This window comes from Salminus brasiliensis, chromosome 8 (genome assembly GCF_030463535.1).
Source record: "Salminus brasiliensis chromosome 8, fSalBra1.hap2, whole genome shotgun sequence".
Taxonomy (NCBI): Eukaryota; Metazoa; Chordata; class Actinopteri; order Characiformes; family Bryconidae; genus Salminus; species Salminus brasiliensis.
The window spans coordinates 14,566,483-14,584,814 of NC_132885.1; the positions used below are offsets into that span (position 1 = coordinate 14,566,483).

The 18,332-nt window shown below is 39.1% G+C and overlaps 1 protein-coding gene across 1 annotated transcript in view; it reads left to right on the top strand.

Moving 5' to 3' along the window:
• LOC140560973 (voltage-gated inwardly rectifying potassium channel KCNH7-like) overlaps positions 1-18,332 on the top strand; it is a 66,947-nt gene that overhangs the window by 17,975 nt on the left and 30,640 nt on the right. The window contains exons 3-4 of the mRNA XM_072685727.1: positions 7,644-7,799; positions 17,220-17,651. Of these exons, the coding sequence (XP_072541828.1) occupies positions 7,644-7,799; positions 17,220-17,651 (588 nt within the window). The remainder of the gene's footprint in view (positions 1-7,643; positions 7,800-17,219; positions 17,652-18,332) is intronic.

Below are 18,332 nucleotides of genomic sequence, written 5' to 3' on the forward strand. Positions count from 1 at the left end.
GACACTGGAGAAGAACTTCTCATGTGTCTGTCCTTCACCTCCACGGTGTCCCTTATCGCAGAATGATACTACACTAGCATGTGTGATATCTAATCCCAGTAATACACCACTGATTGTCTACAACACTGATCACAGAGCCTTTATTCATGATGTTAAATGTCATGGTCATGCGATAGCTAAATGCTGATAACATTTCTAGATTATCTTCTCATGATTGTAGTGTAGTTAACTGGACTGGGCCTAGTTTCCTAAACATATCTTAGTGTTAAGATCATCCTAATTGGCAGAGTGTATTCAGTGTGATGCTTGCTCGACAATAAAGAAGCATCTTTGTGCAGATGCTTTTGGGAAAGGCAGCCCTAGTAGCTTTAAAAATACATGGTACAAATACAAGTTTTTTTTCTTCCACTACTACTGACAGTTAAATAACAGACACTGCTAAAACACTTTAAAAGTTTTTTGAGTTTATTTGGGTCAATACTGGGCTGTATGTCTCTGTGTCATAATGGTTAATCCCTATAAGATATACGACATTCTTTCATGCATTGCTATCCAGTAGTCTTTACAAAGGGGAAAGTGTCCAAAACTCTTGAAACAGCAGACTGGCACAGTGACACCAGACCCATGTTTGTGTTAATTATGCATGGCAGAACGAAGAACCTTAATGTCAATAGTGAATGTAATTGCTGTGAAACACAATGGCAGAATTTTGACACCATAAATATTTAAAGTTACATTCTAAGGCTTAATCCTTTCTTTGGGTTTAGTTTTCAGAATTACACTACAGTTAGCTAAAACTTTTTTTAATTCTTGCTCAGTAAAAAAGAGAGAGGAATCTCTTTAGAAATCAATTAATTTGGCTTTGTTATGGCATGGTTTACAGTCCAGTCTTGCATGTTTGCAGAGTGTACTGTTATGTACTTTATAAGTGCACTGTGTACTTTAATATAAAACATCACATGCAGAACAGAAGGGACAGAACATGCAGAACACTTGAGTGCACCGCAATTGACTGTGTTAGTGACATTGTAGTGAATACAGCATTGCTGATTGCAGTGTCTATGCAGGACTGTGTGAAGGTCTTTATCAGCCATGATAACTGTTAAAACCTGAAAATAAATACACATAATTAAATGCAGTAAAAATAGGATGATTGGGTTGTTTTTGGTGTTACTTTATTAATGACCTGGTTAGAAAAACAGCTAGAAAGTATGATTACTGACTTCTCTATGAACTCTGTATGAGTTAGAGTATAGACACTGTATGGATGTGTTCAGTTCCACCTGCAGCTCATCTGATTTACTTTAATGAAGAACTGATTAGATAAAGTGTTGGAAAGTAACTGTAACTTCAGGGCTTCCTCCAGGAGACATTGAAGAATGGTTAACACACTCACACTTAAATTACAATATATTGTTTTATCAGTTAGTTTAACTGCCCTGGGCCCAGTTTCTCAAAAACTTCCCAAAAACCATCTTAACTGCTAGAAAAAGTGTTAGTATAATTCTCTATCTACCATTAAAGAATGATATTTGTGCTAGGAAGATATCTTGAAACCCAGCTCAGATTAAAAAACTGTATATATTATTTTCTCAGACGCTTAAAACTTCAACACAACATTGTACACTCCTAAAAAGGTGCTTCCAAAGGTTCTTTAAGCAATGCCATAGAATAACCACTTTTGGTTCTAAAAAGAAACATGCTTGTAAATGTGTGATAGTGAAGTTCACTTCATGTAAAGGTTCTTTATCAGTTTTAAGGTTCACACTCTCTATTATAATCAATGTTGTGCTCCATAAACAACCATGATTAAAATAGAGAGGTGTGAGTGTGAAGAAGCTTTAAACTGATAAAGAACCTTTACACAAAGTGAATGTCACACTCACACATTTACCAAAAAAAGTGGTTCTTCTATTGCATATTCTAAAGAATCGTTTGGTGCAGCTTTATTTTTATGAGTGTAAATGGGACTTCTGTAGCTTGTTTTCTTAAAACAGAGCCATTAATGGTAATAAAAAAATCAGAGGATTTTAGCACTAAGTCTCTACATCTCTGCATTGTCCAGGCAATTAACAGAGCTTTCTCCAGCACAGAGCAGGCCTGCCCGAGTCTGACGCAGCTAATGTGCTCCAACAGGAACTGGTTATATTTAGTCAGACAGCCAGCGTACTGCTAATGAAGAGAGAGAGAGGTGAGGTAGCTGTGAACATGTGTCCAGGAGTCTGAAAATCTGGCCTACTGTTGGCAGAGATACAAGATTTGCATTTACTGCAGCGGGAAATCTTTTGATCTGACCGCTTATTGTACGTCAGGTGTCCTCCCTGAAGGACAGAGACAGAGAAAGATAAGAGTGAAAGAAAGCCTCTAAAGCCCTTTCCAGATAGTCTATACTATATAAATACTAAAAGCTACCATGGCTAATTTGTTTTTCTCTTCTGGGAAAGTGTTCCTGTCCTTGAGTGATGCTTAGATGGAGAGAATGTGTATAGTATTAATTCTGTATGTGTATATACTGTCTGTTTATCAGGCTAATTTATTAGTTTAGCCACTATATTGGAACATTGCTGTAATAATTTGATTGCACTCAACCACAAGATAATTATTTAGGTCAGGTGATGATGTGGATGATTAGTTCTGGATCACAAATGCCACTCCAGCTCATTTCTCTGGAGGACAGAATTCCACTACTCTAGTTGATGCCAGGTATTGGGTATGGTGACCTTAGCGTCATGTGTAGCTGTTCCAGAGCAACCCATTATGCTGGCAGCGCTTTACACTGGAAAGTATACAAACTGTGTGTGTGAGTAATTGAATGCCTGTGTCAACAATGGGTGCATCTTTAAAGTGTCTGCATTCGCTAATTAGAAGAGGTGTCTGGATACTTTTAAACATATGGTGTATTGAGTCATTTGTTCATTTGAATCATTAGTAATTTATTTATTGTTTATATATCTATTTATTATTAAGTAGTAAATTAAATATATTTATTATTTATTTATTTATTATGAAACAGAAACATGATATGTCAAAGCTACCTTATGGTGGTTGGTGTAGAATAGTGTTTATCAACATTTCCTTTCCCATGTCAGACCTCTGGTTTGATTCCCTGACTGGACCACTACAAAGAGTCCATGCGTAAGAGTCCTAACTCTACATTTAATGACCTATGTAACATCATTAAAATGTAAGGTGCTCTGGACATGAGTGTCAGCCAAATTCAGTGAATGTAAATATAATTGCATTATCATGTTAAACAGTTGAGATATTCTTTTTTATTTTGTTAAGTACAGTCCCAACCATGGGAGTCCAACGTTCAGCTTTGAATGTGATGCAATAGTCAGCTTTAATTCTACTGATTCATCAAATCCATGCATGGATTCATCTTCACACAACACATAGTGCATCCTGAAAATGCAGGATTTTTTTTGTTCCACCTTAAATGGTGCAGAATATTACAGAACTGCAATAATGCTCATGCTAAAGAAGCATACTCTGAGCAGACCGTTATGAATAGCCAAAACATTATCACCTAATGTTAATATAACTCCAAAATATCTGTTTTCCTTTTTCCATTTTGAAGACAATTTGCTCTGTTGTCCCAATGACTGATGAAATTTGTGTGTTCATCAACCAGAGAAGGTACAACAAATTGATGTCACATTAAATGTAATCTATTTTTAGAAACCAGGTGAATTATTTAACATAGGTAGGTGAATATATTTTAGAGGACTTGCACACAGACTCTTATTGGTGTAGAGTGGTGGAACTAGTCTACTGCGGGAAAGGTAATGATGTGTCTAAATCAACACGTGTTCTCTCTTGGCACATTTACCACATTAAAATTCAGTTTTTTTTAACACATCTCTTTTTCAAGGGTGCTATTGTAAACCAAACAGCTACGCCTGCTAAACTTGCTATCCATATAATATGTCTAATGCTCTGCTCTGTGCCATCATAATGTTAGTGTAGTAAAAAAAAAGACCTGCTGCATTATTTTTCTTGTAGCTGTTTACGTGTGTGCTTTTCAAAGTGTGTCTACAATTTATGACAATGACCGAATCACTGTATTGAAAGTGACACTGCTATTATATTAGTAAGCTTTTTACATTCCACATTCACTTTATCACGCTAGGATGATGTAGATTCATCAGTGGATCTTGTTCTAAAATCAACAAAGAATGAGAATGCCTGTTGGAGAGAGAAGGAGAGCACTTCAGAGGGGTTATGAGGTGTATTAATGTATGCCTATGAGACACAGCGACCTCAATCATCTTTCCAATCACATCAGTCTCTTTCATTATTAAGGACCCAGAGGTTAAATTATAATGTAATCTAAGTTCCTATCATACTTTATGGACAAATGTGTCTACGCTTCATAACCTCACCGACTCAGCGATTCTGCAAGAAGGTGAATAAAGCTGTTTCTGTCCTGTTCCGGGCACCTAAACACTTTATGAGCCTCCTGGGCTCCTGATATCTCCTCATCAGGAGCGACAGGCAGGAGGGGCTTTTTGCTAATGGATTCCCTCATCTCTAAAGGGACACTGCGAAAGGGCTGAGCGGATGAACAATAGGGGCTGGATTGGACTCAGAACAGAAGTAGGGAACATTAATGTCAAAGGGGACAGATTCATGGTGTTCTTTTGTACTATTTTTTCTTTGTTTCATCTTCATGCGGGGCTGAGCCTGCAGCACTCTGACGTAGCTGGGGCAGCTGTGTGCAGCCACTAGGTCACAGCTACACCCACAGAAAAAAAGCCCAGGACAGGTCACAACCTCTGACTTCTCTCTGTGCTTTACTGCTTCTATCACCAATTACACTCACCGCCCACCAGCATGGCTTACATCACTCCCTCGCTAACCCGCCATGTTCAAAACACTGCACCATTGTACTTAGTAACAGTTATCAGGTATCAGTCTGTTATGCTGATACTGTGTGGTAAAATTATCATTTTTTAGGCATGTAAAATTAAGACTGGCCTTTATGCAGTAAACATTGACTAAGATTTGCTCATTGATTACATAGGTGCTTAATTTTGTGTGGATGTAGGGGACTAAAGATTGAGTTTGGCAGTTGGTGTAGTGTAGTGGGCGTAGCATAGTGGGTAACATTCGCAATGCTAAACCAAAAAATATTCTTGGTAAGACTCCTAATGCTAGATTTACCTACCTGTATAACAACATATTTGAAATGTAAGTCACTCGGGATAAGAGCATCAGCCAAATGATGTAAATATAAATGAGCAAGGTTTGTGTTGGGCTCACCGACACTACGTCAGCTAGACGATTGCTAACGGTCCTAAGTAATCCTAAAAAGACTAGCTAAAAACTACACTACAAGCTAATAGCTTACATATAGCTAACTTGAGGACTGTTCTGTGTCTATCTAGTACATGGCCAAATAAGCTCATTCCCCCATGTGCACTTAGGAAAGCCACTGCAAACACTCCTAACACCATTCACTTGACTTTGTGCTGTCAGATATGCGTATGTGTTTAGCCTGCTAACTAACACATTCACATCTAGATAGTCGGCTCCAAACACGGTCGAACTGTTTCACCTAGCCTGGGACGGTAGCTCAGCATTTAGCCAACAGCTTATAAAATAAATAAATAAATAAAATGATATAGCTTCCTTAGCTATTATTAGCTATATTATAGCTTCCTGTCCTTTTAGCAGCAGTTGCTTCATCATCATCATTGTTATCGCCTAAACAATTATAAGTGGGCTTTCAGTCAGCCAGACTTGAATTTGATCTGTGGTGAGCAGATTATTATCCTGCTAACTACGTTCAGGCGAACCGGTTTCTCTCTCAAGATTCAGAGCAGTAATACACTTGCAGTTGTTGTCAGACTGACAGTTTATCATTTATTGAATGATTGATTAAAAATCATGAATGGTGTTTACTCAGTTTGTCACCCTGTGAGCAAACTAAACTTTGTATTTGATTGGTTTTCGGTTTTAAAACAACTTGGGATGAGACTGAACAAAAGCCACATAAACTTGGAAATATCTGTGCTGCTTGCACAATCATAATACCATTTACCATAGTAGCTAATATTTTTAAAACAGTATGACGATAATCAGTACCCTGATAGAGTCTACAAAGCAAACAGTCATTTCATTCATTTTTTACCACCAGTGTACCAATATGCATTGCCTGAGCTTTTATATATGTTAGTTTGACAATGAGGAAACCCCAGGGCCTTCTGCGCCTTCAAATGAGGCCTCATGATTTATGAGAATTACATGTGTGTAAATTGTTGTAAAATACATTAAGATACTTGTGTTTAAATTCTGCATGTATTACAGTACTAGTTGTATTTTCTTGTTAAGTTTTAGTCGGCAACGAATTGAACCACCACAATTAAAACATCAAAATATTGTCAAATCAGGTTTTGTTCCATGATCTCTGTACTTCTATGTGAGTTCTCCAAATGATTAAGCTTTTGCGAGCAGTCAGAAGGCCTAACTAAAATGACCACCAATATAATTAGAAAATGACGAAGAAATCAGAAAATAATAATAATCAGTCTTATTTTGGTTGTGGTTGGGACCAATGTTATTAAAAACTGCTTCTACAAGCTTATTAAATTAATCTGTAATCAAAATATTTTTTAGAAGCTTTATTTGACTGTGTTCATCTAGAACAGCCAAAATGTTCCAGGGACTGAACTAAAGCCATAGGTCTGATCATCATAGTTTGTCACTAAATGTTAATGATAAGGGTAATATAGCTTGTGTACCATTTCTGCCTTTATTAAGTCCTAGGCCTATTGTAAAACAATGTCTCGGGCACCAGTGACTTATATTCAGAGGTATGTCATTTGCAAATAAAAACAATCCCCCTTTAATGTTCACAAGATGATAACTAGCTTTGCACTTCACTTTGCAGCCAACAGTGAGATACTAAAACCTGTCTGTGCTGTGGTCTCACTCTCTATCTCATCATAAATAGACTGTCTGCATCTGACCATTATAAACACTGCAATGCACACAATCAAATCTTGCAACAAATTGCATTTGGACAGCTCTTGCTCTAGACAGTTGATTACATTTCATGTTATTGGATTTGTTCCCTGCCTTTAATGGTTGATGGTAGACCCCCAACAGCAACTTTATCTGTAGCCGTGGTTATGATTTGCTTATTTTGTTTCAGAGGACAAGTGTGACAAGCGAAAGAACTTGAGTTTTCTTCCATAAGCTGGAAAAACAGCAATATTGAATTTCCCTTATACTGAATTCACCTTATACAACATAAAAACCGTATCATTGTCATAGAAATATTTTTTTATATAGAATATAAATTCAGTCCAAACCACTGGTTATTTTTAGAGTGTGTTCAGCTAGTGGCATTGTAATACTTCATTCATTATATAACGGAATAACAGAAGTAAGAGTGCGTGCTGGATTTATTTTTTTTAACCGTTTCCTCTCCTCCATCCTACTTACTTCTGCTCTACTCTCTTCTGATATGAAGACTCATGTTCATTAGTGGATTCATAGCAATTAAAGCAGCAGATGGGGGGTTATAAGGGAGATAAATTAATTAGGGAGAAATGGGCAGGATGGAGTGAGGTTTGAAGAACGACAGATGTCTTTATTCCTCTTCTCTCTCTCTTTTTCTCTTTCCCTCTTTCCAGGCTCAGAGTTTCTCTGCAATACGCACATCATCCCAGTGAAGAACGAGGAGGGCGTGGTGATGATGTTCATTCTGAACTTTGACTACGTGCTGGAGGAGGGGAGCAGCGATTCACTGGAGAGACTCAACTTAACTCCTCCTGCCAAATCAGAGTACAGTGAGTTCAGCATCATTGACCCTCTTAGGCCTTTTTCATACATTAACCAAGTGGTAGTTTTTTCACACTTCTACTTGGGCTTTTAACTAATGGGTTTAAGGGAGTTCTGAAATTATGTCCAGTTAATCCCCTTTATTCAAGTATTAATCTTCAAACATATAATTTATTGGGCAACTACTGTGAAACAAGTCTGTAAGTTATGTCTGATATATTTCAACACACTTAGTAAAAGTGCCAAAGAATTTATCCATGTTGCGGCAGTTATTGCTGGTGTTTAGGTTGTACTGGAATGGGATTGGATGAATTTGATTTGATTTGATGAATGCATCTTGGAGAGATGAATGTGTTTACACTGTTATAACATCAGGCTCAAATGTGTCATAGAATGATTAGATTTGAATCTGGTTTAAAAGCGTCTTGTTTACACTTACATTTTTATATTGCTTGGCCTCCAGATATAGTCCTAATATTAAAGATGCAAGGTGTAAACAGGGTCTTGGGGTTTTGGAATTGGCCCCTTTTTCCAACCCTGTTTTATTTATTGGTTGGTGTGGTACAACTGATAACACCACTACTGGCTAGTCAGCTACCACACCATGTGGAAGACTCGGGTTTGATTCCCGGTCTGGGTGTTGGTATGCTGCCCTATACCAATGTGAGTATTTGAGCAAGACTCCTGACACTACATTGGCCCACCTCTGTAATACGAGTAACCTTTTCCAAGTAGCTCTGGAAAAGAGCATTAGCTAAATGCTGTAAATGTAAATGTAATTTATGCCAGATTTTCTTCAGAAGGAGAACACAGCACTGGTATGTCACTTCTAAAAAAAATAAATAAAAAAAAAATAAAGAAAAAAAATGATGCGCGTAACACGTGTATATCACGTTAATTTTAACACAAGTCTAGAGAGTGAAACGTGGCTTTGCTTTTGTCTGACACTACAGAGCGAATACACTTAGTGAACACTCTCATGCTGACACCGCATTCTACCCTAATTGCGCCATTATCTTTTTTTGTGGCCTCAGACACAACCTATCTTGATTTAGATGTCACACAGCAAGCTGCAGAAGGGAGCTTTAGCTCGGCCCGTAGGTACATTCCCTAGCGAGTCCTTCACAGCTGAATCGCTCTCTCGTGTTAATGCAGCTGTTGTGCCAGGCCTGTCTGTCGCTCCCTTGGGTCAGAGCCCGTCGGATGGAGCTCAGCGAGCTGGTGTAAAGCACAGGCAAAGTGTGGCCCAGTGTACTGCTGCACAACAGGAGGTCAGCGCTGGAGCGTGCTAATTGGACAGGAGGCTCTTGGAGAAGCTGCACAGGGAGCGACAGGGACAGAGCTGGCATCCTCCCTTCCTCGCCCAATGCACGAGCAATTGCAGAATTGGCTTGAGTACTAATAAAGGATTAGACATGCTCATCTGCGTGGGGAGAATTAGTTGCCATGCCAGAGAACAAGATTAACTCAGATGATGTATTCTTATTGTTTCCTCTGTGAACTTAGAGGAAAGTGACCTTGGCTGACCTTTCCATCACTCTGGGTGGGGACGCGGAATTAAAACCCCATGTCCTAGTGTGTGTCACATGCCTGACAAATATTGCAACGGGCCTTAATCACATTGAGTTTTTGTGCTTACTTTTGGAAAAATTCTTTCTACCATGTAACATCATTGAACAAAGACAACACACAAAAATAATTTAACATATTTTATGAATGACCTAGCAAGAGACGTGTGAGGACTCTGACACTGACAAGGGTAGAAGACGCAACACATGAGGATGAGGCCCTGGAGGAATCTTCATTAGCAGGTTCATTTTTGGAAAAGGGACCAAAGAGTCAAAAATGAAGAAAACCTAGAGCAGTGTTTTGGCTGTTCATGGCTTGCCAGTGGTAACATTAGGGACTTGCTGTCTGTGTTGGCAATCAGAATGTTGTTTCCAGTGTGACTTTTGTATCAGAGTCTGTAAAAAGGAAAGTAAGAGATGTTTGTGCACACCCTCAATTCGACTCGCCTTTCGTACCTTCTGTCCCCTCTGACGCAGAGAGACATGTAACTGAAGCTGCTTCTGCTGATGAGGATCCAATCTGGGCTAATTTCAAGGCTCCGCCTTCTGGACATGTGCTGGCGGAAAGTCCGAAACACGGGTGCTGAATGTGGGCCACAGATATGCTTTCAGCACCTGGGACAGCGGCACAATTTGTCTCCTTTTCGGTGAGCGGAGAGATCTGGAGCTACTTTGAGGCAGTAGTGTTTTCATGAAGCATGTTACACTGATCTATCAGAGACATTCTGATATATGTATCAGTATTCTTTTATGTATCGTCATTTTTTGGATCTACTTCAGCTAAACATTTCGGCAACAGAAACTCACAGTTGGTATCCACAATTTATCACCACAATCAGGCCACTAAAGTGTGCCCTGTTCCTGCATGCTGAGGGAGCAGAGGGGACTGCAGTGAGGATGAGAAGGATGATGATGTTGCGTCTCTGCTGCCTCAGGCTTTTTTCACCGTTTAGCATTGCTTTGCTCTGGGTCGACTTCGTCATTTCTGGAATTCCATTCTCAGTGTGGCATGTTCTTTTGGGCTATAGTTATTTTTAGCCGTGTGTGTGTTTGTGTGTGTGTGTGTTTTAATTCTGGGCAGAATCACAGCCGGCTTCCTGAGCTGCAGTGCTCCTGGGCCTTTTTGGTGAGTGAATGTCAACAAGGCGTCATGACTGAGGCGTTAAAGCAAAGCGTCAGTCTGCACACCACAGCTAACCCCCACATCGCTGTGTGTTTTAGCTCGCTGTGTATATGTGCATTTCTGTGTGCTGGCAACAGTGAGAAAACACTTTCCTATCAGCTTCCATTTTTGTGAGTGTGTATATTTGTTAGTGCCGAATGGATGTGAACAAAAAAAAAGTTACACCATGTTTCATATTTCGAAATAATTCAGTTGTTCAAATTTAAACTAAACCGTTCAGAGAGGGTTTTTATGTCAAGTGGTTTATGTGTAGAGAAACATACTGGTTTGAGGGGGGGGATTGTAGTTGTAGGGCAATTCCTACCTGCCTACACGTTTTCTGTGTTTTCATATGTAATGCTAATAATTGTGAATTTTCCAGATTTGCCATATGGTTTGGGTACTATTTTGCTTTAGAACGCCTTGCTTCCTTCAAAAATCAATTTTAAGCCAAAATTTTATTGTAAAAAACTACTGTTACATAATTCATCAGGTACTAGGCAACATATTTGCTATGGTTTTGTTTAATTGCTTTCTGTGATGTAATTTTTAGAGGCATTGACCCTCCTCCTATCACCAACACTGTGAAAAATGATTTCATTTCTTCACATTAATCTTATTAATTTGTAAATTGACCAATTAAATTGATAAGCCTTAATCTAATCAATTTAATATACAGAAACATTGAAAAGTGGAATAATTTTTAAGTGGCTGACAATTCAGATAACTGAATGTTAGTGGATACAATTTAACATAGTCATAAATTCCAGTAAAGTCCAATAGTTTCTTTAAACAGTTCTTTAATGGCTGATATGGCTGTCAGTTGTCAACCGTGAACTGTCAAAATGATTGTCAGCTTTCTCCTGTCAGATTTATTAAACTCAGATAAACAGAAGAAGCTTGGTTATAATTAGGTCTAATATAAATACTGCAGTGCTGGGACAGAGCTTACCAGAATTCTTTACAGTAGGAAGATAACAACTGTCATTTTAGCAGGTTCTTTAAACACAGACACCATTAAATCACCAAAGTTGAATGGTTATCATCATATCAATGATGATTGTCAGTACAGATAAATTCACAGGATCTAAATATCTGCTGCTGTATAGGCCATGTGATATTCCTAGTATATTCCTAGGGACCTAGTGTATGTGCATGCTTTCATTTGTATGTGTTGATCTATGTAGATCTTGACAGTTGTAATCAAAAATGACTGCTTGCTTTCACAGCTGAGGTCTCCTCAGAGGTTAAAGAAAGGGCAGCAACGGCATGAGAAATAAGCATGTAGCATGGCAGCTCATTACAGCTGACTACACACACATATCTGCCTCGCTTAACGTCCCTTCATTTAATGCCACACGCTCAATCTGAGTGAATATCCATATGGCAAATTCCGGCTCATTGAAAAGTCACTTAGTGAGCAATGTGAACGCAATTATGTGTGTGTGTGTGTGTGTGTGTGTGTGTGTTTTCTAGTATCACAGCAACAAACAGAACGGTGTAAATAATGTAGAGTAATCCTTCAGGTTCCTGTACTGGCAGAAATAACTGTGCTTCCAACTCAGGCTCCTAGGCTATAGAGATATTCTATTACGCTGAACAGGGATAAGAACATTGCATGGAATTCATTTACATGTAAATCCATACTATCAGCTTTCTAACTGAGAATGGTATGACCTTATAAAATGGAGCAAACATACGCTGCAGTATCACTGCATACATGTACATGGTACTGTTGGTACTGTTGATATGGGTGTATGTCTTGGTGAATATGATCTTAATAAAATAAATTATGAATAAAAAGAGATATTTCTTGTTTGAGCCATTGTTCAGTAACAGTCTCTGCTGCATTAATCTAAGCAGCTATTTCGCTCTTTTTCATAGTGGTCATCCGCCTTTCTAGTGGTTTTTGGTCACTGATTAAGTCATTCTGTGCAGAAAATGAGGAAATTGAATGTTGTGTAGCAGAGTGACCCCTGTGTGCTCTGACTGCATATTACACTACTACACTCTCAAACCTCTCTAGTAAACGCAATTGGATGTCTTTAGCAGTGGTCCGTGGTGTGGGTATAGGGTTTTAAATGCTAAGGTGAAGGTTAGTGTTGGGTTTATGATTGGGGTTTTAGTTTGATGTGTTGTGATTGGATTTTGGATTAGGGTCACAGGTCAGGATGAAGCGCACTTTATAGGAAACGCTCACCATTAAAGTGAGGTTAGAGTTTCATACCAGCAGCCCCATCTGACCAGCTTAGTTTGGCTTTTGTTTTCATGGCTTACCGAGTACCTGCAGCGGCGTGATGCAGAAACCTCTCTCATCATCTGCCTGCTAGAAATCAGAACACGGTTTCTAAAAACAGGCTCTTGTGTGAGGCAGCATACACACACACACACTAGAGTTTAGTTTGCAAAAGGTGGAGTGTAATGCACTTGGCACAACAGTAAATGGAGGCTATAAAGAGGCTCCTTAGTGCCAGACCTGATTGAGTGCGAAAAGATGACAGACACAGGAAGAGAAAGGGGGTGGCTATGATGGTTTAATATCTCATAATACATTATTAACCTCCTCTGCTTCACTCCGCATGCCCTCTGTCAGCATCACTCAGAATCACACAGACCCACATTAGGATCTCTAGTGCATGTGAAGCTGCTGTGTGTTATATTGAGTGTGTTTTTGAAGAGTTCTGGAAAAGCTGTCCATCATGGTACAATACAATATTGCCATATTTAAGATCTCTATTCACATTTCTTGCAGCTTATGGATCGTCAATTAATACAAAAAAAAGGGGGGGGGGGCAGAACCGTTATGTTACGTATTTTTATAGCACTGAAGGAGCTGTGTCATGCTAGAGCTTTGAAAAGAATCAGTCCTTTTCATCAAAGCTATTCTGCAGAAAAAAGACTAATAGCAAATTTAGCTTATTGCCGCAGTCACACAAATATGTTGCATGTTTATTTTTTTTCGGCAAAATTTGAATCTAGCAGTTGTTTTTTACATTGTTATAAAATGTAATGATAAACGGACCAATAGAAATGCTCCAAAAATTACTTACAATGACCAAAATTAAAGATTTAAAAGACGTTTCCTTTTCCTGTAAGTTGCTAATCTGAAAATGTCAGTTTTATGTGAGAATGTGTAACATTTGCTAGATAGCAGTGGTACCTCAGGTACTGCACAGCTCAGCTTGTGTACATGGCGGTTATGTTTCTGTCGATAGCCTTTGTCTGGCAATGGTTCACTATGAAGAATAAAGTTGCTGCAAAGGTTCTTTGAGTGTTGCCATATTAGAACCACTTATGATTCCATAAAGAACCATTTTTGTAAACAAGATGTGTAAGCTTGAAGAACCTTTTAAAGATTTAAAGAACCCCCACTTAATGTAAAGTTTCTTTCTTAATGTAAAGGTTCTTACACATGCATCTCTATTACAAAACCGGTCCTTTAGGGACCTCAAAGTGGTTCTTCTTTGGTTCAAACAACCTTTTGTGTTTATGAAGAATTTAATATTCAATCTGGAGACTGTAGTTCAGGAAAAGTCCTTTTAACTTTTCTGACTTTTTGTGAAAATACACACATTTCTTAATATATTGAACACACTCGTTAACTCGTCATTAGTGACCTGGCTATTAGTCACCAGCTATGTTTGGCCTCTCTTAGTGGTAGATGCACGCACACAACAGCACTGGTCGACATGTTGTAACTGTAGCTCTTGGCTAAAGGAGAACTTCTTAGGAGACCCACTAAATGAAACTAGTAATGCTTAATGCTGTTGCTTTTTGGTTGAAGTGGGAGTGTGACTGTCTGTGCAGTGCAGACATAGCCATATGATCGCTAACCCAAAGGAACTTAAGAGTTCAGACAGTTTAGCATTCATTTAAAAAACACACTATTTTTATGAATATTTGTTCAGTGGACTGGACAACTGATCATGACAAAATGATGTGGGACTGGTCCATTGTATGTAATCAAAATGTTCTAAAACAAAGAAAGATTTTCTTGGCTGATAGCTAGTGAAGGTGAACTTGTGTATGTGCAAGTGAGAGAGAGAGAGGGCTGGATCATGTGTAGTACTTGTTAAGACATCAGCACATGTAAGAGTGGCAGTTGATGGTTGGGGCATGAACTGAACAACTTGTTGAGAGAGGGAGTTCTTGTATTGCCCAGCGTCCAGCCACTGTTATTGTGGCTGAGCGACCACTTCCGCCCTCCCAGGGAGGTTTTTCCACATGGCCTGCAACAGTGTACTACTGCATGAAAGAGCTTCTAACCCCTTCAGAGTCATCAGAAATCTGCTCAGCTCTTTGAATGAACTCACATTAATACATAGTTAGTTACACAATATTATACACATATAATATTTTAACAGATGTCTTTCATTTATAATTGAATCATCTTTAGAATGAACATCTTGTTACAACATAAACATCTATGGGGTCGATGTGGTGATGTGCTAGCTTCAAGTTACTCTCAGTAACAGATGTACTCAGTTCCACAAGGACATCTAATGACCGGAAGTTTTAACTTTGCAATTAAGTAGACTGCTATCTGATTGCATGTGATCAGATAGCACTCAAGTCTCACTCACATATGCTCAGACAGCGTCTATCAAACAGGCCTCGTAGGGTGTGGCAACAACTCTAGCAACAAAGTTTGCTTGCTTGCTTTAGATGAATTTTAAATGGTCTATTTGAAAGCCTGCTGGAAATATTCAGTTGGCAAACATACAGCATATTTAGTGCATCAGTTATTTAAGAACAAGATGTACTTCCATGTTTACCTTGGAATTCCTGCTTGACTGAATGAAAATGTAAAGTCAGGCTGACCTAAAATTATAAAGTAACTTAATTACAGAGCTTTTTGTAGTCAACTGAACTTAGTTTAATTCTCCTATTCTTCTATATATTTTTTGTTATTAGTTTGGTCAACTGTACATTCAGTCAACTCGAACATTAGTAGGTGAGCTGCGGCTAAAATATTTTGTAAGATGTTTAGTCTGTTTCTCTCCACCTCAATTTATCTATGGTTTATTTCCATCTGTATTATAGAACTTCCCCTATCATGTGATGTTCCCAGAATGGGAGGGTTTTGACAGTGGAATGCTGAGCCCTTGCTGGGATTTAAACTTATGATCTCCCCACACTTCATGAATAGGCAGTTAGACTGTTGTGCCATTCAAGAGGTGTGAATTTACACAATGTAAAAACTCAGATCTGAGTAAAATTTAAAATTCTGTTCTTTCGGACACAGATATGTTCATGTTTTCACGACTCTATAGTGGCACAACTGTCTAACTGCCTGTTTGTCAAAAGACCGGCGGTCATACATTTGAAACCCATCAACATAACAGCCCTACATGGTCAGGAGTCTGAAAATGGGAAAACCTTCTTCCATGTGATAGAGGGGACAGAAATAAACAGTACGCAAATTCAGTTTGAGGGGACACCGGCTTCAGTTCTTGCATTTGTATTGGTTGACTAAACTGAGAACTAAAAAATATAAGTTAGGAGAACTTTTGATTTAAACTAAGTAAACTCAAAATGCTCTGTAATCAGTTACTTTATCATATTAAGATTTTGATTTTACTAGAAAAAATGACAGACATGTCTGAAGAAACAGGTTTGATTTCACAGCTGCGGATATATGAAATTCGTGACAAGACTAAAATGTGCACAGGGATAGGATTAGATATTTATGTAAAGCAGGCTCTGTTCCTCCACATCCTTCTGGATTTCCTTTTGAGAATGCAAAGCTCTAATAAAAATCCCCAGAGGGTGCCTTAGTCAATACATCTTTCCAATATCAACAAAATGATGAATGCAGCAATCTTCAAAGCAGCGACACATAGGGAGCAGTCAATACCATGGGAGTTGGGTTTTTTGTTTGATCATGTCCTGATTACCAAAAACCCTTAAAAAAAGCACACTTAATTAAAATCAGCTGCTTACGGCCTCAGCAGCGAACAGGACCAAAGGCCAGTTAGACGTGTATAATTGAACTCTAAGGGGATTGTGTTAAAGTGTAGTTGACTTACTTTTGCTTCTCCGAAGGCCCTTTGATGCCTAGTGTGCACCTGCAAATTCAATCTAGCCTTTTCACTGCCATGAGAATGAATATGTTTTATTCAGCTGAAGTCTATGACTAGGAATGTCTAGTAAGGGGTCTGTACTCTTTGAAGCCCCTCACAGATGACTCAGGGGTGAACTAATCAGATTTGTTTTTATGAAGATCTGCAGAAATATAAGCCCTCTCTCCTCTAGCTTGGTATCTCGGTATGACTTTTTATTTCAAGAAATATCTTAAAGAACCTTGGAAAAATTCATGTGATTTATATTTCAGCTTCTTATCAAATAACCTCTTTCCTGTAGTGTAAATCTTTGTTCTCTTTTTTTGGGACTATCAGCTGAAATACATACATTGAAAGAAATACTGGAAATGCGGACGTATTGTGCTTTTGTGCTTTTGCTATATGGCCTCCTATTTTCAGGTTTCATATCATTTTTTATAAAGAAATGGAACATGTTCCAGGCTAGAGCCAAGGACATTTCCCCATTGTTCCATTTCCATATGAAAAACCTACTTTCCGCTGCAATTGTTCAAATCCATCTCTATTTCGTTTCAAGATGATTGCACAAAGTGAACAAAAGCTGCAAGCAACACCTCTTGAAATTGCCTACATATTTTCCGACCTTGTCTCCTCCAGGAAAAGGGAGATTCTTCAGGTTCCGCTTGCCGTCCCTGAACCTGCTGGGTTCCAGCAAGCAGACATTGCCCCAGGAGGACCCGGACACAGTGATGGTGGACTCCCCGAGAGCCAGCGATGATTCAGTGGCCTTGAGGGACTTTCAGTTGCCCACCAAGGAGAGCTGCAGCCCAGCCGATGCCAACGACACCCGAGCCCTCATCAGCTCCAGCCCCCACTCATCCCCTGTAAGCGTGTCCGGGCCCCTTGACCACTCCTCCCCCAAGCAACTGTGGGACCGTCCTAGCCCCTCCCAGGCCCAGTCCACTACCTGCCTGGCCCAGTCCATTTCCAGGGACAGTGTATGTAGCCGGAGAAGAGCCTCATCTGTGCATGACATTGAAGGCCTCAGCAACTCCAAGCGACTGTTCAGGGACAGACACGCCAGTGAAGGTAAATAAACCCTTATACTGGTCTCTTCTGTAGTAGATAAGCTGGCTTGTTTTTGTTTATCACTGAGCTAAGATGCATTAGGAGTCTTCCCTGCTATTAGCTGGTGAGTCTTTGGTACTACAACAGCACAGCCTGCGTACTACACTATATTTCCAAAAGTTTGTGGACACCCTTCCTAATTAATGCATTCGGCTACTTTTAGTTGTACCCATTTCTGACAGATGAGCAAATGCATACACCCAGCTTGCCTAGTTCCTGTAGAGAAGTATTGCCAATAGAGCCTGGTGCAGCCCCCAAGCATTGAGTTGTGGAGCAGAGTCCTCTGGAATGATGGATCTCTGGAATGATGGTGTTCCATCAAATACTTTTCAGTTGAGTTGGAAGGTTGGATGAGGTGAGCTTGGTGATCATCAGGACCTCGCTAATGTTCTCATCACTAAATGCAATTAAACTCTCACAGCAACGCTCCAAAATAGATCTAGTAGAAAGCATTACATGGACAGTAGAAACTGTGTGTTACTTTCCTGGACAGAAGAAGCTTTTACAGTAACAAAAGCAGGATACTCTTTTTTTGATACGCTTGATTTTGAAAGAAACTATAAATGAACAGGTGTTCCAATACTTTTGTTAATGTAGTGTATATTGATTATTAATCAACATCGCAATACTGGCCTTTGCAAA